General features: G+C 36.9%; 1 protein-coding gene across 1 annotated transcript in view; it reads left to right on the top strand.

Annotated features, from left to right (window-relative positions):
* CACNA2D3 (calcium voltage-gated channel auxiliary subunit alpha2delta 3) overlaps window positions 1-3,179 on the top strand; it is a 987,429-nt gene extending 984,250 nt beyond the window's left edge. Inside the window, exons 35-37 of the mRNA XM_077128978.1 lie at window positions 421-536; window positions 736-815; window positions 2,823-3,179. Of these exons, the coding sequence (XP_076985093.1) occupies window positions 421-536; window positions 736-815; window positions 2,823-2,915 (289 nt within the window). The 3' untranslated portion in view covers window positions 2,916-3,179. The remainder of the gene's footprint in view (window positions 1-420; window positions 537-735; window positions 816-2,822) is intronic.
* The last annotated feature ends 22,354 nt before the right edge of the window (window positions 3,180-25,533 follow it).

The raw sequence follows: 25,533 nt of genomic DNA, 5'->3' as shown, positions 1-25,533 counted from the left end.
TACAGAGAAGGGTCTAAGAAGTTTATTACCTGTTTTCTCATCAGTATGCTTGAGGGAAAGGAAAGAAGAACATTAAATAAAGAAAATTAGACTTGGAAATGCCTAACCTCTTTGACCTTGGAAGCTGAGGTTAGACTGAGCCCACTCTGACTCCCTGGTTTTGTACATTTATAATTCTAGTCTGTCCAAGCTGAGTTTTATAAGCTGCATCTGGCCATACCTATTCACTTTTTAGCAAGCTTGCTTTTTGTAAATGAAAAGCCTCATGATAAGGCAAGTTTTGTGGTAAAGCAGTCTCTGAAACTTGTCTTCCACACTGTTAAAGTAGTTATAGTATAGTAGGAAAAAGCTTTCCACATGGTTTTTACCTGAGGGATGGTAAATGACCACCCACTCTCTTGTTGCCTCTGGTTCCGACAGGTCCTTTGTCATCCAGCAGATCCCAAGCAGCAATCTGTTCATGGTGGTGGTGGACAGCAGCTGCCTCTGTGCATCCGTGGCTCCCATCACCATGGCGCCCATCGAAATTAGGTATATCCTTTTGTGTGTGTGTCCAGCCACTACTGCTGAAGCTGGTAAGGGGATCAACAGTAAAAAAAAACACAGGGGAGAAATATTAGAGAGAGGGCCATTCTATCCTTTCCACTCTTGGAGGGTGAGAAGTTGTTAAGTGCCAAGTCTGACATCTTAAATCCCCAGTAAGGAAAAGTAACATCCTTAACTTCAGTCAACATAATGAATCCCTGAAGTGTGAACGTTTAAAGGCCCAGAAGATCAGAAGACGTCCGGAATCTTGTCATGGCTTTCATCCTGAGGTGAGTGTGAGAACCGTTTCTGTTCTCATTTCCTATCACATTCACAATGAGAATTTCATGAGAGTCATAGAGCTACACCTAAAAGGCTTACTCCTGAGAAAACAATCCCTTTCAGACCAACTAAAACTATTCAGGAAGGCTAATGGCATTCTGCTTTCAGCCCCTCAACATCTTTACTGTCTTTCCTACTATGGATGTACTGTACTTTTATCACTTCTGACTACTCCAAGCAATGTGGCACAGACCATCTTGGTTTACTAATTTTTAATTGTAGTCAGAATAAGAAGGGGCAGTAATTTTAAGTCAGCCTTTTGTGTGCAAGAAATTCACTTGAAAGAAAAAATGGCAATGCTGTCTGATACATAGAGGCACAATGTGTGAAGGAGAAGGGGTAGCCCCCTAAACCCCCTACCCACGCAAAGTCACAAGTATAAAGACACTCTATTTGTACCTAAAGTGTGATAGGCAGAAGGAAATTAAGCTTAGCACTGAAAATTAAAACTGGTACTGAGGAAGGTCAAATGTGCCACTGATTTAGGTGAACCATAAGAGAATACCTCCCACAATGCTGCAAGCAAAACTCTAAAACCTAGGGGAAGAAAATGCAAATTTAAGAGTTAACTCCAGGCCCCTCAAAAATCAGGAGACTTGGGAGAGATCTACTCTTAGAAAATGCCACCAGAGCTAGTTGAGTCTTATTTCACTTTTAAACTATGCAAACCAAAGTCCATGTACAAATGAGAACTGGGAATATATGGAGAGTGTCTGTAGTCAAAGGACAATTCCATAGCAACTTTATACAAATGTTTACTGAAAAGACCTTTGATAAAAGTCATTTCTCATGCCTAAAAAGAATTTGCATAAAATGCAAATAGAAATGCACTTCAATTAAAGGCAAACTAGCATAATTAATAAGATGATTTTCTTAGGTAACTGCATACAAGAAAAAACAAAAGTTGGAGTTTTTCTTTAAGCTTCTAGAACAGGCACAGAAGGTCCGTGGATTAGAATAGAATTTGTATATACGATAAAGATTCAATTCAGAGGGGGAAGGATTTCTTCCCTGTAAATATAGATTTACAGGCTTAAATAGTACAAATAAAAGTCTCATAAATCCTATGAAGAACTTCTTAGTTAATCCAGAAAGCCATGGAAGAAAAACAGATCAATTTGAATATAGAAAAATTAAAAGTATTCTATAGAACCTAACCAAATTCAATAACCAATTTATAGAACTTGAAAAAACCTATTAATCAAATAATCAAGAAACTTTTTAAATGGATAAGTCAAACCGTCACATAATCATATACACCAAGTTCCTGAAAGATGCACGTCTCAGATGATCAGGAAAAGAGGTAATGACAGACGAACTATAGCACCAAAGGCAAAATTACTCTTGAGCTCATCTCTCTCACTCCTGCGCATCTTTACCACAGGAGGGAGCAGATATCACTGGCTAGTAAGGCCCCATATTCAGCACCCTTTGTAGCAGTGAAAACATAAGGAAATCAATGCTTCTCTATAAAAAACAGTGGAATAATGATAGATTTGGAGAAATTTCTAATTCTTAGTGGATTAAAAAAACATGCTACAGATAGGAATAAATCATTTGATTTCATTTTTATAAACAGGGTCTTTCTCCCCCCACAAAACAGAAGGAAGACACAGAAAAACATTGCACAGCCAAGTTTCTGGAATGATGAGGACACGTAGATATGATCTTCTGCTAACATTGTGACAGGGAAAAATTAGAAGACTAGTATTTTGCTTTTGTAATATCACAACATGCATCTCTAGCAACAATCCTTTACCTCTTAATGCATAATTAGCTAAAATCAGAGATCCTCATCCCTGACTTGATGAAATTCAGACATTTTGTCTCTGCCTTTTATAGACCACACAGGCTGTGGAGAGGGGGGAGAGGTTTGGAGAATCAAGAGGGATTGGAAAGTTAAGGCATTCTGGAGTCCATGTCTGCTCTACCTAACCCCTAACCTTTCCCCATAGGAGAACGCGAGGGAGTGTGGGGGTGCACCAAGTCTCCAGGCCAAGCTGTCCCTTATTCTGCTCCCTCTGCTTTGGATGCTCTTCTCAAGGTGACACTAACTGAGACGTTCTCTTGGCATGCTAAATCATGGATAAACTGTGAAGCAAAATATGGTGCGACATAGGAGACATGAATATAGTCCAACCATCAGCATCTCATGATTTTCAACTGTGCGTGATATAAACTCTTAAAGATATGTTGACAAAAAAAGTTATCTTTTTACTTTGCCCATCATGCAAATGTGAGTTTGCCACATGATAATCACCCGTCATCACAAATGGGCCCTTCTGCTTGGAACCCATTGAAACCAATTTAAAACTGTGTACTTTTTAAATAAAGTATATTAAAATCATAATCTCCTTGTTTGGGTTTTAGCATCACCCATTGCTGAAAATGTTGACTAAAAAAATATGTGGAGCAAAAGTCACCCATTGCAGAAACCAGTAAAGGATGTTTTCGACAGAGCCTGCATTTTAGAGCAGATGCTAGAGACATACTTAACAATTGTTTAGATGTTCTACTCTGTTATGACAATATTTACAGAACTCTATCAAAATATCATCTACATGGGAAGAGTTTATTCCACAGAAACCTTGAATTTTGTTGAAGCTTCAATCGAAATCACAATTTAAATGAGAACATGTGCTCTCATAACATTCAAATGTTGAACTATTTGGGGATGGAATAAAAAAGATAACATAAAACCCAGAAATTCATTCTAAGAATTGAAAGAGAAATATAACAATGACTAAGAATGACTGTCAAGCTTACTGCTTGAACATTTTGCTGGTGGTTCTCCCCATAAAGAAGAGATGAGATTATATCTCAAATGTTGCAAGATATGAAACCACCCAGACCTATAAGAATTCCTAAAACACTGGATCCTGAACCAAAGAAAATAGTATTCTTCTGGATCATGGCTTCCAAATAAAGTGGAACAATTTCCACATGTAGAGAGAGTATAGAGAGTTTCACTTAAATGGTTAAAAAAAAAATAGCCACATTATTCCGCTGACATTTTAGAAACACTGATGTTATTATAAGTATCCTCCACTAAGATGACCCCAGTATTTATACAAATAACAGTACTTGTGTTACATTGTTATGCTTCTTTAAATTACAGCGCATCTTGTGCTGGTAACCATATAACAATACTATATAGCATGCTAAACTGTCAGAACTTAACAATCACAGGGCTTATACCATTGTGTTCATTTCTGTTCACTCAATGGGCTAAGTAAATGAATGAATTCACTTGGTGCTTATAAACATCTCCAAACATATGTAAGCAGTATTATAGAGAAATTTTAAAGAACACAACAATAGTTCAAATATATTATGTTATAAAGCCCATAATTTAATACTAATGGTGGAAAATGTGGGATGTGAGTCATATATATTCGTATTCTATAGAACCCTCAACTTTGTTGAAATATATATTCATATTTACACCATTCTAAGCAGTGGAGTGCTGTTGCCTTTATTACATTGTGATATAAAGATAGTATAGCAGACCCAACTGGTCATTACATTTATCCACTTGGATATCTAATAATTTTCTTCAACTTGGTTGGTTCAAAGCACAATGTTCAATCCCCTTCTACCAGACTTTGTCTTCCCACTGAATGGACACTCAGTTTATCAAACCAAGGCTTGAAGTCACCCTTTTTTGTGCTTTTCCCCTTAAGCCATCCTTCTACAAGTTCTGTGAGCTCTGCCTCCAAAACACACAGCCAAGTGTCACCAGGTCCTCACCACCCTCCTCTTTCAAGCCACCTCTCCCTCTCCCTCTCACTGGGGCACTGAGCCATCACGGGTCTCTTCTCTTCCACACAACAGCCACAGCAATTTCTCTACAACAAATACCAGAGCATATCCTTCCCCACTGCACAAGAACAATATCCAGATCCGGTACCATCATAGTATGCAGGGCATACAGTCCGCAGGAGTGGTTCTCAAATTGTTTTATGCATTAGAATCACCTGAGGAGTTTAAAAAGCCTGATTCTCAGTCTACTCCCCAACTAGTTCAAGCAAATTCTCTAGAAGTGTGGCCCTAGGTATCAGGATTCTTTTAGAACACTCCAAATGATGATAATAGGAAGTCAGATTTGAGAACCACTAGCCTACAGGGCCCTGTAGGGTCTCTGCCTCCCTCTCTAGCCCCATTGTGTGCTACTTGCTGAGTCTTACTTTCACGGGGCTCTACTGACCTGCCTTCCGTCCTTTGAAAGTGCTAGGCGTGGTCTCCACAATTGAGGCCTTCGTTCTTCTCACATTTGCCTGAAAGCTCCAGATACCATTTATTAAAGCCTTCTTCTATTTACAAGCTACTACACGGAGCCCTTTATTTTCTCCATTTCATGTAAATCTTGTGGCTACCATATGATGCGCTTGGTATTATCTTTCTTGCACTGGAAGCTGAAGGCTCCACAAACATATTTCCCGAAGGTGCTAGAGCAGTAAGAAGCAGAGCCTTCCTTCACACGTTCTGTCCTTAACCATGACAGAAAGCAGCCGTGTACCCTCGTTCCGCGCTGCAGCAGGACCCCGGGGAGCTCACAAGTCAAGCTGGCCATATTTTCTAGGTTAGGATACTGCATAACAGCAACAGTAAATTATAATAATGTTTTATTGTATATTTTATAGTAATAAAATGCATTTATACTAATATTTAATCATAATAGTAAGTTATAGTAATATTGTTTATAACTATGATTAGAAACAGTATATTACAATAGGATTCTGTGGCTACATTTTTACTACATTCAAAATAATACAGTACTTTCTACTTATATACACATTAAAGATAAGGCAGGGTGGTTTAGACTGAAGGTTGGCAAACCTTCTCTGCAAAGGGCTATATAGTAAATATTTTAGTCTCTGTGGCCATATGGTCTCTGTCACAGCTGCTCGCCTTTGCTGTTACAACAGGCAGGCAGCCACAGATGTGCAGAAGCGAGTGGGTGTGACCACGTTCTCATAAAACTTTAAGGACACTGATGTCTGAATTTCATGTGTCACAAAATGTTATTTTTCTTTGATTTTTTTTTCCAACCATTTAAAAAGATAGACCCTATTCTTAGCTCTTGGGCTGAACAAAAACAGGCAGTGGCCCCCATTTGACACGCGGGCCAGAGTTTGCCAACCTTCTGATTTAGAATGTTGAGGCTCTTATAACATGATGAATTAGAAATATCATTTCAACATTACAGGCTTGTCTACTAGCATACTGTCATTGCTACTGATATTGGGACTACTGCAATAAAACTATGGCTGCAATTTTTACTTTAGCATCACACAAACTACCATTTTTTCAAACATTGTATGTACTGAGTATAAGCAAATGTCCTTAGATTTGTAAAAAGAGCATAATTCACTGTAGTGTGCTGTAATATATATGATGCTGCTTGAATGGTAAGCAGTGGGTACAGACCAACATAATGCAGTTCAGCATAGTGTATTATTTCTGTTCCCACAATTATATGTAATGAAGCAAAGCATAAGATCACACTGCTGCTGCCAGCAGAGGCTGCTTAAAGCAGATATTTCCTCCAGCCTGGGCAGTGCCTTGTGGCCCTAAACTACAATACTGCCTGTCATATCACCACTGTATCCCATTAGGGTAGGCTGCCAAGAAACTTATCAAAAATCCTACCACAAACTCCTAAACCATACACCATCATATTTTAATTATACTCACACTAAATGGTTAATGATAAACTAGTGGAGAGAGGAAAATATTCGAGTGACGTCTTTTTAATAAGACATCATCACCTAAGATACGATAAGCAACTACTAACTGTAGCATCCCAAAGAGTCATACTTTTCTATGTTTGTTAATAATTCCATACTGTATTCGCATATGCTACTCAATATGCTGCTACGTACTATCCAACCTCTAGCCGTAAGTGTGAGGTAAGAGTGGGCTATTTATGAGTGGTGACTGTGTCAAGTACTTTACAATAATTAGTTCACATAATTCCTCATAGTTAAGAGTGAGAAGTCCACGCTGCAGATGACAAGTCCGAGGACCTGAGAAATCATACTAAGTTGACCAAGTCACGCAGGCAGGAATGGACAAAGTCAGCATTTGAAGCCAGTTTTGATGCATCCCAGAGCCTGTGTTCTTTTTACTTTGCTGTTTGCCGTATCTACTTTCACCATGTCACTTTCATTTCACAGCCTGTGCTATCATCAAAACTCAGGATATGGCAATTCCATGCAGCTGGATCACATTGTACTGCCTGGAGGCTGCTACCAGATTTATTACTGTATTAATCCATATGTCTTTTTTTTTTTTTAAGAATTTGGTTTATTTAATATAGAACCAAACAGCATATATTAGTCAGTATCATTTGTCATTTTATTTTATTTTATTTTATTTTTTTATTACATGGGCAGGCACCAGGAAATGATCCCAGGTCTCCAGTATGGCAGGTGAGAGCTCTGCCACTGAGCCACTGTTGCCCACCCTCCATATGTCACTTTAACAGAAAGTTTGGCAATATTGCCAACTCACAGTATGGTACAGCAGTTACACTGTATCATCAATCCCTATAGCAATAGGACTATTGCACTCTGTAGTCCTAACAATAATACTGCCTTCCCTTATTCGTAGTCCTAGACACTAATAGACTCTCCAACCTTACTCCTAGTTATAAAAATAACACAGCTACTATGCTAGTGCAGCTTGCAGTTTTAGTAAGCAGAAGTGCTATAATGGAACCTACTGCTCTGTACTATAGTATGTCCTATATCTGTGAACCCATAGTTGTGACTGCAGCTTTATAGTGGAATAAGGAGGTGTTACAGTTCCCCAAAAACATAACTATGACCTCCTCATTTTGCATCACCAATATACCACTCAAATTGCCCAACACAGAGGAAGCACTTAGATTCTAGCTACCTCTGATGTTGGAAGTAATGCCTTCAATATACCACTCTATATGAGGTGCCTATAATTTTAGCACTTTAGACAATACTACTGCTAAGCCAGGTCATGCTTGCATCCAACTGGAAGCAATTCTATCACTACAAGACTTAGTATACGATATTTCTAATTTTAGTAAAAAGTACTAACACAAACATGCTAACACTTAAATGGCAGGAATTCAAATACTTACTGAATTGGAGTACCATAGGACATTTTAGTTTAGTACAGTAATACAACACTATTCTGGTTGACTACACATACAATGAGAGTCCCAATATTTGTAATTTATAGTTTTATACCACTATCATATACTCTTCTTTCTGTATTTACCACCAATCATGTCATTATTATTTTCTATAACACAGCATTAATGCATGAATCGTGCTCTGTGTTGAGATAACTACATTGATCTACATTATTAGCAGGAATGTTATAATGCACTTCCTCTAATACCAGGGTGAGTTGTAATCTATGCTACATTTTCTTTCATTCCTATAATTTTAGAAACAACATTGGCACCATAAGAAATTGCTATTTCCAAAATGGATAACAGCAGATGTATTAGATGGGGCTACATTGCAATTATTCAACATGAATTTGCTAACAGACCATATCAGACTAAAATATAATATGCACCTTTCCTTAACTTGTAGTAATAACATCAAAACAGCAACTTGCCCAAAATTTTAATATTGTTTTATTTTTCATTAGTATTATGTTTAGTTTTAATGTTACTATACCGCAAGATACCATATTGAACATATGACCTTTGGTCTCAACTAAAGGAATATCATGAATGTTATATAAAGCAAGGTCTTTGAAATCAGACTGCATAGGTTTGATTCCCAGCTTTACCACTTATTCCTAGTATGACTTTGCTAAAAGTCCCTGATGTTTTTAAACCTGTTTTCTCATCTGAATGATGGGGATAATAACAGAATCCATCTGGTAGCATTGTTCTGATGAAACAATACAACTAAAGGCAGCAACATATTTTCACAGGATGTGGTATATAGTAGAAGTTCAGTATTTATTAGCTATTATTTTAATCATTTATATTACTATGTCAACACCTCATACTCATTCTGATAACGATATTACCAGGCTACTCAGTAAAATATTATTATGTAATATGCTACCAGTTATTTTAATCAATTTTGTTAAACCATTACTCTCTCATCCCATGCTATACTGAACTCCCCTACTCACTTCTAATTTAATAATCTTAATTATACTTTTATATTCTTCTGTTCATAACTTTAAACCACTCCATCTTAAAGTATGCCCTACCTCTAATGATAGGAGCATTTAGACATTACAATATTATATCTAACTGTTGATTTAGTCAATTTGAGCTGGCTTTCAAGTCAGCAAAAAAAAAAACAAAATTCTTATATCTCATACCCTATAGATTATTCTATTTTAAATTTAGCACTTTACCCTGCCTTCTTCTATACTGAGCTACACTGTATCCAATATAGGTAAGATTATAATAATATGATCACAGTTGCAGGTTGGTAGGCTGTAATATACTTTACTTCTAAGAGTAATAGATACAATAATCTTATAATACGTTTAAGATATATAAGTATATATAAGATATATGACAAATAATACTTATCTTATAATACTATCAATTCTAGTTTCTGTTATGATATGCCATGTAAGCATTCAATCACAACTACACCCATCCCATACTCTTTTCCAATGTATTATATACCGTTATACCATTAGTAATAATAATTGTTCCTTCATGTGCACTTAAAATTACTATAACAGCTGGTTGATTGCCCTAATCCCAACTGTGGTATTAATAAAGTGGTGATGCTAGGATTACTATATTGCCCAACCTGTGACATAACCACCAATGCTGGTAATGATAATGTCAGAACAGTCTACACTCTTCCACTTATAGTTGAAGCAGTTTAGTAGTGGTGAGTTATTGCCAATCAAAATTAGGCAACAGATCTATCACTATACTATCATGCTGTGAACAATCCTACTAAGCTGGAATTATTTTGCTTATAACTTAAAAATAATATATTTTTATGTAATGTTAGTGACCAAGAGGTTCCATGCTAATTCTTACTATAGCACATTCTATTAGAATATATGTTCTGATACTAACTTTCCCATTGCATTTATTACATTATATTAGCTATTTTTGCATAAAATTATTGCATTCTGCCTTACTGGACTTTCTAATAAGAGTTCTCATAGAAGCAGCAAGAATTCTGTTATATACTATTTGAATTAAAATTTTAGTAGCAATAATACAACTATGCACTCTTATACTAAACTTACCATTTTAAACCACCAGCCAAAATAAATGTTCATATCCTTAAAATTAATCTCATACATCTGAGACAATTTTTAAATTGTATAATGGATTCCATAGGAAAGCCATCTCTGTGCATGCTTATTGATAATGGTGAGATGATCTGCTAAATATTAAAAATGTTTTCATTCTATTAAGTCCAAATATAGCTTAATTCATTTTATCAAAAAAAGTGCAAGGTTTCTTAAATTTTGAGATCATAGGAACTTTTGAGATTCTGATGAATCCCATAAATTCTTATAATTTTAGGAGGCCTCCTAGGTTGCTGTATTCCATGTTAAGACATGGAAAAGTTTAGTTACATGCATTGGGCTGGATCAAGTTAATGTGGTACTGCTTTTTAGAAAACTGACCTGTTGTTAGAAGTTGTACATCTAGAACACATGTCTATTCTGATGACACTTTTCTATCACCACAGTCTGTTTTCAGATTTAACTTCAATTTTATGAAAGAGAATGGAGTTTGCCTGAGCCTGGAGTGGGGTACAGGTGGGCAGAGAACAAACAAAGCTCAGATTTTGACCAAATACATAAGTGTTTTACAATAGTTCTAGAAGTGACTTCATTAGTTTTGAAATGTATAAAGGTTATTCTGGCCACAGTGAGGAGAAAGGATTGGAATGTCCAAGAGAAAAGGAAGATCTTTTTTTGGCATTGTAATAATCCAGCAGTGGGCATGGACAGAAATGATCTCACGACAATACTTAGTTGCTGGTAGCCATGATGGAAAATACACATTTTAGTAATCCAAGAAGCATGATGGGCAAATAAAAAAAAAAAAAATGTTGAACAAGAAAGAAAAGAAGGGGGGCTGCTGCAAATTATTAAAAATATGCAAGTTTAATTCAAAGCAGAAACAATAAAACAAACAAAGTACTATATTCATAATATAGTTAAAAGAAGATTTAATGAAGCTCCATTGTGGAGGTGATGGAAAAAAAGGAGTCATAAATAAAACCCAAGTTGTTGGATTGGCAAGTAGATTCATGTAAATAAGGAGTGCAGAATAAAGGACAGATTTGGAGAGTGGAGGAAGGAGTAGGTAGAAGATATGAATTCCATCAGGGGCAAGTTGGCCTTAAGATCACTGTCAAATATCTAAGTGGAGATGTCCAGCAAGCAAATGAATATGTGGATCTTCAAGTGAGTTAGGCCTGGTGATAAGATTTAAAGGCATCAGATTACATATAGTAGAAGCAATGGGAGTCTATGGAAGCCTATAGAATGAAAAGAGGAAAGCTTGGGATTGATCCTTAATAGGCTCTAGCATTGAAGAGCTAAAGAACGGAAGACAAAGAGACAAAGAAGCAATAGCCAAAAGCAGTTAGAGACCAAATCAGGAAAGTGACCCATTGCAGAAGACATGAGACTTGAATACTCTCAAGAGCAAGAGAAGATTGAGCTGGGTCAATTGTGTCATAAGATCAAAAGTATAAAGAATAGGAGTGATGTCATTAAGATGGCTATGTAAGATGTCCTGGTAAATGTTCCTCTTTACAAATAGTAAAAAAAATAAAATAAAAAAAGAGCAGGGCAGAATCAACCTTCTCAAAAATCTGGAATATGATCAAGACAACAGAACATTACAACAAGCACTGAATTGGAAAAACAACAACAACAACTCCTAAAAACAGTAGGATAGTAATGGGACAAATTTATCAGCCTAGGTCTCTCCCCATGCTCCAGACTTTGTGGCAGTTCGTGCGGTGGCTCCACAACCCAGGTACATTTGAGTGTGCAACCCAGGTACATTTGAGTGTGTACCGATCCACCCATGATGGCAGATTGGCAGCCACTGTACATTCAAATGCAGATCTCTGAGGCCTGATTGATCTCTGGAGGCAGATTGGCAGTCCATGTGCATCAACTGTGGGTCTCTGAGGCTGGGTTGACCTGCAGTGGCAGTTTGGTGACCTGCACACATTCCTGGTCTGGGTTCCTAGGGCCTGAGTACTGGCACACCTGAGTGAACATATTGGGTATCTTTGTACAACAAACCTATTTGGTTCCATGGAAGACATACTAAGGGCATGAGTTTGGATCCTCCTAACTTGAAAGTTTGGAGTACAGAAAAGTTGCAAGAGAAGAGGGTTTGGTTACTGAACCACAGCATGGATTCGTACTAGAAGCTGAAGTTTCAAGGTAGAAGAAGAACTAAGTGGAAAGAGTGCAGGAATTGATCTGACCAGGGAGGAAAAAATACTATAAAAACAAAGAGCATAGCTTCAGGACTTTAGAAGGAGGAGCTAGGGAGAGGAAATCCTCTCTTGCATACTAGGGCACAGTTGAAAATTACCTCACATGCCCAGGACAAAACTCAGGCTTAGAGAGAGCTGAGAGGGACTGAACTGTTAACCATGGGCTGTTCTAAATGTTCAGTATAACCTGAACTAAGCAGTGAAAAAGAGTCTTACCATACACTCAGTTCTACAATAAAACTCCCTCTAGAAGAGGGAGAATCTAACTTCTAGAGTTAACACATCAAAATAATCAAGTGCCCTGCCATCAACAAAAGATCAAACATCATACAAAGAAACAGGAAGAGATGGTATAGTCAAAGATACATATTAAAACAAGAAGCACAGACATTGGAACTACTAATCAAAGACATTCAGTCAAATCTCATAAATAAGTTCAATGAGGTAAAGGGAAACATAGAAATATAACTTAAGGAAACCAAGAAGAAAATGTGCAAACAAAAGAAGGAATTAGAAATTTTAAAAACCAAACAATCTTTAGGGCTAAAACACAGTGGTAAGCTACCATTGTTACTGAGATTATAAGTAATGGTGTATTATAGGTGAGTTTGATTGAAAGTGGTAAAGTCATGTATGCCATAAATTAACACTGCTAGTATAAATAAGTTCTTGCAAAATGTAAAATAATAACAATAATAATAATAGAGGGGTATATGGGAAAACAGCTATTACAAACTATGGACTATAGTTAACAGTAATATTTTAATATTCTTTCATCAACAGTAACAAATTTATTACACCAATACTATAGGTCAACAATGGGGGGATAACGGGTATGGGAGGATTTGCGTTTTATTTTTTATTCATCTTTCTTTTCTGGAGTAATGAAAATATTCTAAAATTGATCATGGGATGTATGTACAACTATGCAATGATACTGTGAGCCCGTGATTGTATCCTTTGGATGGTTTGTGTAATATGTGTATATATCTCAATAAATTGAAAAAAAATGTAACAGATTAAAAATACAATAGAGAGAGACTTCTAGGAATGTGACAGAGTAGGAAGCACAAGGACTCACTCCACCTAGAGAACAGTTGATGGACAGGTAGGAGCTTTCTGAAACAACTATTCTGGGGCTCCAGAGACCAGGGGAACACTGTGCAGTATCCAGGAAAGAGCAGTAGGAAGAGGCTGAGAAACTGTGGTAAAGAACTGTAACAGGCTTCGTGATGGCTGCCAGCACCCATACCCCACTCCCAAGGTGGCTAGCTGCTGTGGACAGAGAGGGACATGGAAGTCCTCTTCCTCAAGAATGGAGGGAGTAGGGCATGACTGAGCATTGATCAGTGAACTTGGATCCCTAGGTTCCAGCTCTGAACTGCTTTTTCAGCCATCCTGGGACAGGGATGAGCCAAGGCCATTGTTTCAACCCCACCTCTGATAGGTGAAGACAGCGGAGGCTTAAAGACAGTGCTTTCTTAGGGTTGCATGGAAAAATTTGCTGAAGAGCTCCATCTTCTGGGCAGGAAAACACAACTCGAGGGAGTCATCAAAAAGGTTTCTGGTGTCTTTCCTGATCCTCTCTCCAGAAGTTCTTGGAGCTGTTCTGGGCCCCTCAGGGATCCTTGGCTTTGTTTTGACTGGGAAATACTGACTTGGGAAAGTCCTCTATGTGGATAACCGTCCTCCCAAAATGTGCCTTTCAGGCAAAAGCAACTAGAGGCAATGAAAGGAGTGTGAAACAAACAAACAAGCAAAACTGTAGAGACAAAACAAAAACAAACAGGACAAAACAAAAACAGAAAGAACAGATCAAGATTCCCAGAGAAGAAATAAAGGAAAGGAAGCTTTCTCCTAGGGTGAAACAATTGCACAAATAATGCAATCTTAAAACCACATATCCAGGGCAAGAATCTGATGGAGATCTAGAAAAATCTGACCAATTAAACACAGGCAATGCTAAAGGTTGAGAATGAGTCAAAGAGACTTAACACAAAGACAATCAACAAACACCAGGCAAGAGAGAAGCTATCCTTCAGAGTAAACTCATTAAGATAATCAGACGCCCACACATCAGCAAAATATTATAAACCATACTAAGAAGCTAGAAGATATGGCCCAGTCAAAGGAAAACAAAATTAAACTTTGGAAGAGATGTGGAATTTGAAACTAATAAACAATGCTGAAAAAAATTTCCTAAATCAATTGAAAGATATGAAGAAAATATAGCCAAAGAGGTAAAGGGTGTTAAGACACTCAGTGAGCACAAGGAAGAATTTGAAAGTATAAAAATAAAATAACAGGGTGGTGCAACACTGGCTCAGTGGCAGAATTCTCACCTGCCATGCCAAAGACCTGGGTTCAATTCCTGGAGCCTGCTGTTCTAATCTTCTAGGTGCCAGGATGCAATAAACCAGAAATGGAATGGCTTTTTAAAAGGGGAATTTAATGAGTTGCAAGTTTACAGTTCTAAGGCTGAAAAAATGTCCCAATTAAAACAAGTCTATAGAAATGTCCAATCTTAGGCATCCGGGGAACAATACCTTGGTTCAAGAAGGTCGATGAAGTTCAGAGTCTCTCTCTCAAGTGAGAAGGCACATGGTGAACAGGGTCAGGGTTTCTCTCTCATCTGGAAGGGCACATGGTGAACACAACATCATCTGTTAGCTTTCTCTCTTGGCTTCCCTTCACGAAGTTCCCCAGGAGGCATTTTCCTTCTTCGTTTCTGAAAGGTCACTGGCTGATAGACTCTCTGCTTCTTGTGGCTATGTTGTTCTGCTCTCTCTGAAACTTCCTGCTTTCTAACTTGTTGTTCTCTTTTATAGGATTCCAGTAAGTTAATCAAGACCCACCCGAATAGGTGGAGACACGTCTCCACCTAATCCACTTTAACAACCACTCTTGATCATTCAAGATCACATCAAGACATAACTCCCTAAGTCACATCTCCAGGGAGATGATCTAATTACAGTTTCAAACATACAGAACTTAATAAGGATTAGAAGAAACAGTTGCCTTTACAAAATGGGATTAATATTAAAACATGGCTTTTCTAGGGTACATACATCCTTTCAAACCAGCACACCTGCCCATGCCAATCAATCAATCAATAAATAAAATAACAGGAGCCATGGGAATGAAAGACATAATAGAAGAGATTAAAATATACTAGGGGTATACCACAGCATATTTGAACAGGTAGAAGAAAGAATCAGTGAATTAGAATACAAGACAATTAATATCTTATGGACAGAACAGATAGAAAAAAGAATGGCAAAAATTGACCCATGGTCTCAGGGACTTGAATGACAGCACAAAGTATACAAGCATAGGCTTTATGGGTATTCCAGACTGAGAAGAGAAGGGGGAGGGGCAGAAAGAATATTTGATGAAATAATGTCCAAAAATTTTGCAACTCTTACGTAAGACAAAAATATACATGTCAAGAAGCACAAAATACTCCAAACAGAATAAATCCTATAGACCTACTCTAAGATGATACTCTAATGAAATGTCAAAGGTAAAGAGAGAATCCTGAAAGTAGAAAGGGAAAAGCAATTTGTCACATATAAGGGAACTGCAATAAAACTAAATATCAATTCCTCATCAGAAGCCATGGAGGCATGAAAGCAGTAGTATGATATATTAAAGGAATTGAAAGAGAAAACTGCCAGCCAAGAATTATTTATCTGGCAAAACTGTCTTTTGAAAATGAAGAATCACTTAAAATATTCATAGATAATCAGAAACTGAGTGAATTTGTCAAGAAGAGATCTTCCCTACAGGAAATGCTAAAGGGAGTTCTTCAGACTGAAAGGAAAAGACATGAGAGAGAGGTTTAGAGTAGGGTGTGGACATGAGGATTATCAGTAAGGGTAACCAAAAGGGAAAAAGGAGAGAAAAAAATAAATTATGACATATAAAAGCCAAAGGCTAGGACTTCCAGGAAGATGGCAGAATGGAGTGGAGCAAGTTCACTCCTGCTCCATGAAACAAGATAGGAGATGGGAAGAAAATGCCCAGGACTGCAGGTCCCAGGGCATGAGTAATATAGGAGAGTCTTTAGGCAGTTTTGGGGAAGAGGTTTGGGGGAGACCAAGTGGGTCAGGTGACTGGGATCCTCACCAGGCAGGCTGTAGTGCACCAGGGAGGTGTGACAGGAGGAAACTGACCCTCCTTGGCTCCAGTCTGCACAGTTTCTGGCTGGGGGAACCTCCCCACATGGTTGTGGCAGACAGTGCCCACAGGAAGCCTGGAGGCTGGGAACTGTCCACTGTGGGGCTGGCCTCAGGGTGGGGGGAGTGACCACATGGTCAGATGTGGGAAAAGCTGGCCTGTAGTTGTGTCTGGCAGGCCCATCAGCACTGCAGATCAGCTGATCCCCCACACGCTGGTTAGTCCCCCCAGCAGAGACCCGCCAGTGGCTGCTCCTAGCGGAACAGCCCCCTGCTGAGCATGCCAACCTCAAGTTACTCTGGCCAGGAGGGGCGGGGCTAAGGGAGGAGAAGACTTTAGTGTGCCACCTGCTGACCAGATGTGACTGGGAGTCGAACCTGAGTCTCCTGTGTGGTGGTCAGCCTTTCTGCCACTGAAGTACCCATGCACCCCGGCCTACCTTATAATAGACTCTTAAGTTGAACTGTATCCCCTACATGAGATCTGGACCTTGATTTGACAGAGAATAACTGACAAACAAAGTACAAAAGGAAACATTCAGCAAAAACTAAGTAAATACAAACTTTAGGAGAGTGAAGGAAAACAACTTGCAAAATAACCATATCAAGATAATCAAATGCCCCTAACACAACAGAAAATCACAAAGCACATGAAGATCCAAGCAGAACTGGCCCAGCCAAACGACCAAATCAAAATTCCAGAGGGGACACAGAATATGGAACAACTACTCAAGGATATTTATAAAGAAATAAAGGATATCAGGAAGATACTAGCAGAGCATAAAGAAGAATTCAGGAGGTTAAATAGAAAAATGGCAGATCTCACAGAAATGAAAGATACAGTATACCAAGTAAAAAATATACTGGAGACACATGATAGAAATTCAAAGAAGCAGAAAAAAAAAGGATAAGTGAGCTAGAAGATAGAACAATAGAAGTGGAGTGCACAAAAGAACAAATAGCAAGAAAGATGGAAAAAATGCAACTGGATCTTAGGTAAATGAGAGGTGCACAAATATAAGAATCATTGATGTCCCAGAAGGAGTAGAGAAGAGTAAAGGGTTGGAAAAGTTAGTTGAAGCTATAATTGGAAAAAACTTCCCAACCCTTATAAAAGACATGAATATGCAAATCAAAGAGGCCCAGAGAACTCCAAATAGAATAAATCTGAACAAGCTCACTCCAAGACACATACTAATTAGATTGTCAGGTTTTGAAGAGAAACAGAAAGTCCTGAAAGCAGCACGAGATAAGCAATCTACTACATACAGGGAAAACACATGAGATTGACTTCAGACTACTCAAGAGGCATCATGCAAGCAAGAAGGCAATGGTATGATATTTTTAAGATCCTGAATGAGAAAGGCTTTTAGCCGAGACTTCTCTATCTAGCCAAATTATCCTTCAAAACTGATGGAGAGATTATCTTCAAAGATAAAGAAAGATTGAGAGAATGAGTCAACAAGAGACCAGCCCTACAAGAAATACTAAAGGGAGTCCTGTCAAGTGATGATAAAAAAAAAAGACAGGAGAGGGAGGTCTGGAGGAGGGCATAGAATTGAAGAATATGAGTAAAGGTAATTTAAAGGAAAATAATATATAGATCTGACAGATAAAAACTAAAGGACAAGATGGTAGAATCAAGAACTGCTTTTACAGTAATTACTTTGAATGTTGATGGACTAAACTCATCAATTAAAAGATACAGACTGTCAGACTGGATCAAAAAACATAATCTGTCTATATGCTGTTTAAAAGAGATGCATCTTAGACTCAAGGACACAGTTAGACTGAAAGTGAAAGGACGGAAAAAGATCTTCTGTGCAAGATGTAACCAAAGGAAAGCAGGAGAGCTATACTGATGCCAGACAAAATAGACTTTAAATATAAAGATGCCATAGGGGCCAAAGAAGGACATTATATAATAATAAAAGGCACAATTCACCAGGAAGAAATAACAATCATAAATGTTTATGCTCCCAGTCAAGGAGCCCCAGAGTACATGAGGCATATATTGGAAAAACTGAAGAGTGCTTTAGATATATCAACAGTAATAGTGGGAGACTTCAATATACTACTCTCCACTAAAGATAGAACAACCACAGAGAGGGTCAACAAGGAAATAGAGAACCTGAATAAATGAATTAGGTCTAATTGACATATATAGATCATTACATTCCAAAACACCAGGATACACATTCTTCTCTAGCACACATGGAACGTTCTCCAGGATAGATCATATACTGGGACATAACTGGAGTCTCTATAAATTTAATAGGATTGAAATTATCCAAAGCATTTTCTCCAATCACAATGGAATAAGGTTAGAAATTAATATTCACCAAAGAATCAGAGTTTTCACAAATATATGGAGATTAAACAACACACTTCGTTTTTGCAAAGGTAGTGCTGAGAGGGAAATTTATTGTCCTAAATGCCTATATTAAAAAACAAAAATGAGCAAAACATGAGGATTTAACTGCTTACCTGGAGAACTTAGAGAAAGAACAGCAAACTAACCCCAAAGCAATTAAAGAAGAGAAATGATAAAGACTAAAGCAGAAATAAACCGACTGGAGAACAATAAAACAATAGAAACAATCAACAAAACTAAAAATTGGTTCTTTGAGAAAATTAATACAGTTGATGGTCCTCAAGCTAGACTAACAAAGAAAAAAAAAAGAGAAAGAACCCAAATAAACAAAATCAGAAATGAGAGGGGGGTTGTTACCACAGATCATGAAGAAATTTAAAAAATCATAAGAGAATATTATGAACAACTATATGCCAACAAACTAGACAACTTAGATGAAATGGACAAATTCCTAGAAACAGACAAATTACCTATACTGACTCAAGAAGTAATAGAAGATATCAACAAACCAATCACAAGTAAAGAGATACAATCAGTCAGCAAAAATCTTCTCACACACACAAAAAAATGCCCACGACTAGATGGCTTCACAAGAAAGTTTTATCGAACATTTCTAAAAAAACTAATGCCAATCCTGCTCAAACTCTTCCAAAAAATTGAAGAAAAAGAAATGCTGCCAAAGTCATTTTATGAAGCTAATGTCACTCTAACACCAAAATCAGATAAAGATGATACCAGAAAAGAAAACTACAGACTGATCTCCCTAATGAAGATAGATGTGAAAATTCTTAACAAAATACTAGCAAATCATACCCAACACCATATTAAAAGAATTATACATCATGATCAAATGGGATTCATTCTAGGAAAGCAAGGGTGGTTCAACATAAGAAAATCGATCAACATAATACAGCACATTAACAGATTGAAAAGGAAAAATCACATGATCATATCGATTGATGCTGAAAAAGTATTTGACAAAATCCAGCATCCTTTCCTGATAAAAACACTTTAAAAGTTAGGTATTGAAGGAGACTTTCTCAAAATCATAAAGGGCATAAATGAAAAACCCATAGCCGGCATCATACTTAACAGTGAGAAATTGAGAGCATTCGTGTTGAGATCAGGGATGAGACAAGGATGCCCACTGTCACCATTATTATTCAACATTGTATTAGAAGTACTAGCTGGAGCAATTAGACAGAAGAAAGAAAGAAAAGACATCCAAATAGGAAAGGAAGAAGTAAAACTTTCATTATCTGCAGATGACATGATCCTCTACTTAGGAAACCCTGAGAAGTCTACGCTAAACTACTTGAGCCAGTAAGCAAATTCAGCAAAGTGACAGGACAGAACATTAATGTACAAAAATCAGTAATGTTTCTATACACAAGCAATGACCTATCTGAGGTGACAACTAAGGAAAAAAATCCATTCAGAATAGGGGCCAGAATTAGATATCTAGGTATAACCTTAACCAGTGACATTAAGGACTTATACACAGAAAATTACAAAAGAAAATGCTAAAAGAAATTTTAAAATGACCTAAATAAATGGAAAGATATTCCATGCTCATGGATAGGAAAGTTGAATATTGTCAAGATGTCAATTCTACCCAAATTGATCTACAGATTCAATGTAATACCAATAAAATCCCAACAACCTACTTCGGAGACTTGGAAAAGCTGGTTATCAAATTTATATGGAAGGAAAAGAGATGTAGAATAGCTTAAAAATATTCTAAAAAAGAAGAGCAAACTGAGAGGTCTTTCACTTTCTGATTTTAAAGCTTACTATAAAGCCACAGTGGTCAAAATAGAATGGTACTGGCACAAATACAGAAGGACTGACCAGTGGAATTGAATCAAGAGTGCAGAGACTGACTACCTTCAATAAGGCCCCCAAGTCCACTGAATTGGGACAGAATAGTCTTTTCAAGAAATGGGCATGGGAGAGTTGGATTTCAGTAGCCAAAAGAAGGAAAGTGGACCCCTACCTTATACCCTATACAAAAAGTAATTCAAAATTAATTGAAGATTTAAATGTAAGAGCCAGTACCATAAAACATCTAGAAAAAAATGTAGGGAAACATCTTCAAGATCTAGTAGTAGGAGGTAGCTTCTTAAACTTTACAACTAAAGTGCAAGCTGTGAAAGAAAAAAATATACAAATGGGAACTCCTTAAGATCAAGAGCTTCTGGCCTCAAAGGACTTTGTTGAAAAGGTGAAGAGGCAGCCAACTCAATGGGAGAAAATATTTGGAAACCATATATCAGATAAAGGCTTGATATCCTGGGTACATAAAGAAATTATTCAGCTCAACAACAAAAGAACAAACAACCCAATTATAAAATGGGCAGAAGAAATGAATAGACATTTTTCTGAAGAGCAAATATAGATGCCTAAAAAGCACATGAAGAGCTGTTCATCTTCATTGGCTATAAAAGAAATACAAATTAAGATGACAATGAGATTCACCTTACACCTATAAGAATGGCTGCTATTAAACAAACAGGAAACTATAAATGTTGGAGAGGACTCAGAGAAATTGGAACACTTATTCACTGTTTGTGGGAATGTAAAATAGTTCAGTCACTGTGGAAGTCGGTTTGGTGATTCCTCAGAAAAGTAAATATTGAGTTGCCCTATGACTCAGCAATTCCAATACTCAGTATATACCCAGAAGAGTTGAGGGCAGTGACATGAACAGACATTTGCACACCAATTTTCATAGTGGCACTGTTCACAATTGCCAAGAGATGGAAACAATCCAGGTGCCCATCAATAGATGAGTGGATAAACAAAATGTGGTATGTATGTACAATGGAATATTATGCAGCATTTAGACAAATGATGTCCCAAAACATATGACAACATGGATGAACCTTGAGGACATAATGCTGAGTGAAATAAATCAGACACAAAAGGACAGATACTCAATGATTCCATTATTATGATACTGATAAAGCTGCCAGTGTTTTGGAGCAGCTAGAAGGAAAATTCTGAGATGACGGAATGGTAGCCCATGACAAACTCTGGGAACTGTTCTGTAGCTGCTTGTTGAAGTTTGCTTTGAAAATTATTGCTTTTTTCTCTCTTTTCCTTATATATATATGTTATATTTTACAACAAAAAATGGTTAAAAGAAACTATAGGCAGTTATAGTAATATTAGATAAAATAAATTCCTGAAATAAAAAATCTGAAAATATTTAGTAACATAGTTCACTACTATAGCAAAGGTGATATTTGTAATAACTTTTATTTGATATTTTGAGAATGCAGTTTTGATAGTTCAATCAAATGATATTTAAGATAGTGTTTAATAGTTATAATTTAAGAAACTCTGATATCTGTATCTATAGATATTTTTCCTTCCTTGCTTTAATTTTAAATTGGCTTATGAAGCATATTATACAAACAGGCTTTACAATGATTACTCAGATACATGTTTATTTGGTGCAAAAATTTATATTTTGTGTACTCTCATTACCTAATTTAACTTTTATGGTAAGTTTAGTTGAACACCATAAGTACATGGAATCTTGAATAGGGCATGAAATTGGTTTGTACAGATTAGTGTGGTGCCCTGATATATCCCAGAGTAATTTAGGCAGTAAATAAAAGAGCATTTTCAAAGTCCCCTTGAGGGACTGGGGAGAAAGGAGGAAATATTCAACTTCCCCATTTGGGGAATTCCTGATATTCTTGTGAGCAGTGGGGAGAACCAAAAAACAGGCTGAGCCCTCGATCTTGGGGTTTGCCTCTAAGACGTTTATTCCTGCAAAGGAAAAGCTAAGCCTACTTACGATTACGGCTAACAGTCACCCCCAGAGAACCTCTTTTGTTGCTCAGATGTGGCCTCTCTCTCTAAGCCAACTCGGCAGGTGAACTCACTGCCCTCCCCCCTACTTGGGATATTACTCCCAGGGGTGTAAATCTCCCTGTCAATGTGGAACAGAACTGCTGGGATGAGCTGGGACCCAGCATCATGGGACTGAGAAAGCTTTCCTGACCAAAAGGAGGAAGAGATAAATGAGACAAAGGAACATTTCAGTGGCTAAGAGATTTCAAACAGAGTTGGGAGTTTATCCTGGAGGTTATTCTTATGCATTATATAGGTATCCCTTTTTAGTTTATGATGTATTGGAGTGGCTTAAGGGAAGTACCTGAAATTGTTGAGCTATATTCCAGTAGCCTTGATTCTTGAAGTTGATTGTATATTGATATAACTTTTACAGTGTGATTGTGAAAACCTTGTGTCTGATGTTCCTTTTTTCCAAGGTATAGACAGATGAGCAAAAAAAAAATAATGATAATAAATAAATAAATAAATAATAGGGGGGTGGAGAAAAGGTAAAAAAATGGGTAGCTCAAAATGCTAGTGATCAATGACAGGAACTGTTAAGGAGTGTGGGACGTATGAGTTTTTTCTTTTTATTTCATTTTCTGGAATGATGCAAATGTTCTAAAAATGATCATGGTGATAAATACACAACCATGTGATAATAACATGAGCCATTGATTGTAAACTATGTATGGACTGTATGTGTGTGAAGATTTCTCAATATAAATATTTTAAAAATCAAGTGGCAAAAAAAACCAGCATAGTACTAACATGAAATAGATATATTAACCAATGGAGTCAAATTAAGAGTTCTGAAATAAACCCTCACATATGGTCAATTGATTTTTGACATAGCTGTCAAGTCTACACAACTAATACTGAATAGGTCCTTCAACAAATGATGCTGGGAGGACTAGATATCCATATGCAAAAGAATGAAATTGGACCTCATCTCACACCACTTACGAAAACTAACTCAAAATGGATCAAAGACCTAACTATAAGAACCATGACCATTAAACACCTAGAATAAACTGTAGGGGAGCTTCTTCAAGATCTTCTAGTAGACAATGATTTCTTAGACTTTACAACCAAAGCACAAACAACAAAAGAAGAAATAGATAATGGGACCTCCTCAAAATTAAATACTTTTGTGTTTGAAAGGACTTTGTCAAGAAAGCAAAAAGGCAATCTAGTCAATGCAAGAAAATATTTGGAAACCACATATCCAATAAAGGTTCAGGATCTAGAATATATTAAAATACCCTGAAACTCAATAATAAAAAGACAAACAACTCAATTTTAAAAGGGGCAGAAAACTTGAATAACATTTTTCCAATGAAGAAATACAAATATCTAAAAAGCACATGAATAGTTGCTCAACATCATTAGCTATTAAGGAAGTGCAAATCAAAACCACAATGAAATATCATTTCAAGTCTACTCAAAAGGTTACTAATAAAAAAATAGGATACTACAAGTTTTGGAGAGGATGTGGAGAAAGAGGGACACTCTTCAAAATTGTCCTTCAAAACTGAGGGAGAGATCAAAATTTTCACAGAAGTTAAGTCGATATCATTTCAAACTAGCTGGTTATAGATTTAGGTTGTTAAATACAAACCCCATGGTAACCAAAAAAATATTTAAAATATATACCCAAATGGAAATGAGAAGGCAATCAATCTGCCTCATTATGAAAAATCCGCTATATATGAAGGAAAACTACAATAACAGAAGAAAATGGAGGATAAAATGGCATAAGACATACAAGAAACAAAGGACAAAATGGCTGAAGTAAATTCTTATCAGCAATTGTTCTGAGTATAAATAAATTAAGCTCTATCCAATCAAAATACATGGTTTATTAGAATGGATATGAAAGTATGATCCAACTATATGTTGTTTATAGGAGACTCACCTTAGACTCAAAGACAAATAGATCAAAAGTGAAAGGATGAAGGATATATTCCATGCAAATAGTAACCAAAAGGGAGGTGGGATGATGATACTAATAGACAAAATAGAGTTTAAGTTAAAACTGTTAGAAGAGACAAAGAAAAATAATATATGAATAAAAGATTTTACCAAGCAGATAAAACAATAAGAAGCATATTCACACCTAATCACAGACCCAAAATTCACTAGGCAATCATTAGCAAATTGAAGAGAGAAATAGACGCTTTTACAATAATAGTTGGAAACTTTAAAATACCACTTTCATCAATGGATAGAACATTAGGACAGAAGATCAGTAAGGAAATAGAGAAGCTGAACAATGCTGTGAACAACTAGACCTAAGAGATTTATACAGAGCATTGCATTCAATAACAGAAGAATGCTCATTCTTCTCAAGTGCACATGGATCATTTTCCAGGACAGACCACATGTTAGGTCACACAACCAGTCTCAATAAATTTTAGAAGATTGATTTTATATAAAGCATCTTCCTTGACCACAATGTAATAAAGCTAGAAACCAACAACAGAAAGAACATTGGAAAATTCACAGATGCAAAGAAGTTAAACAACATACTCTTAAACAATCAATGGGTCAAAGAAGAAATCACAAGGAAGATTAGGAAATATCTTGAGACAAATGAAAATGAAAATACAACATTCAAAAACTTATGGAATGGCGGGCCGCGGTGGCTCAGCGGGCAAAGTGCTTGCCTGCTATGCCGGAGGACCTCGGTTCGATTCCCGGCCCCAGCCCATGTAACAAATACGGAGAAACAGAATACAATAAAAACAAGAAAATGTTTAAAGATGTTTCCCTTTCTTCCTTCCTTCCTTCCTTCTCTCTG

This window comes from Tamandua tetradactyla, chromosome 15, assembly GCF_023851605.1.
Source record: "Tamandua tetradactyla isolate mTamTet1 chromosome 15, mTamTet1.pri, whole genome shotgun sequence".
NCBI classification, from domain to species: domain Eukaryota; kingdom Metazoa; phylum Chordata; class Mammalia; order Pilosa; family Myrmecophagidae; genus Tamandua; species Tamandua tetradactyla.
Note: the sequence above shows the minus strand (reverse complement) of the source record. Positions and strands in the feature narration are given on the sequence as shown.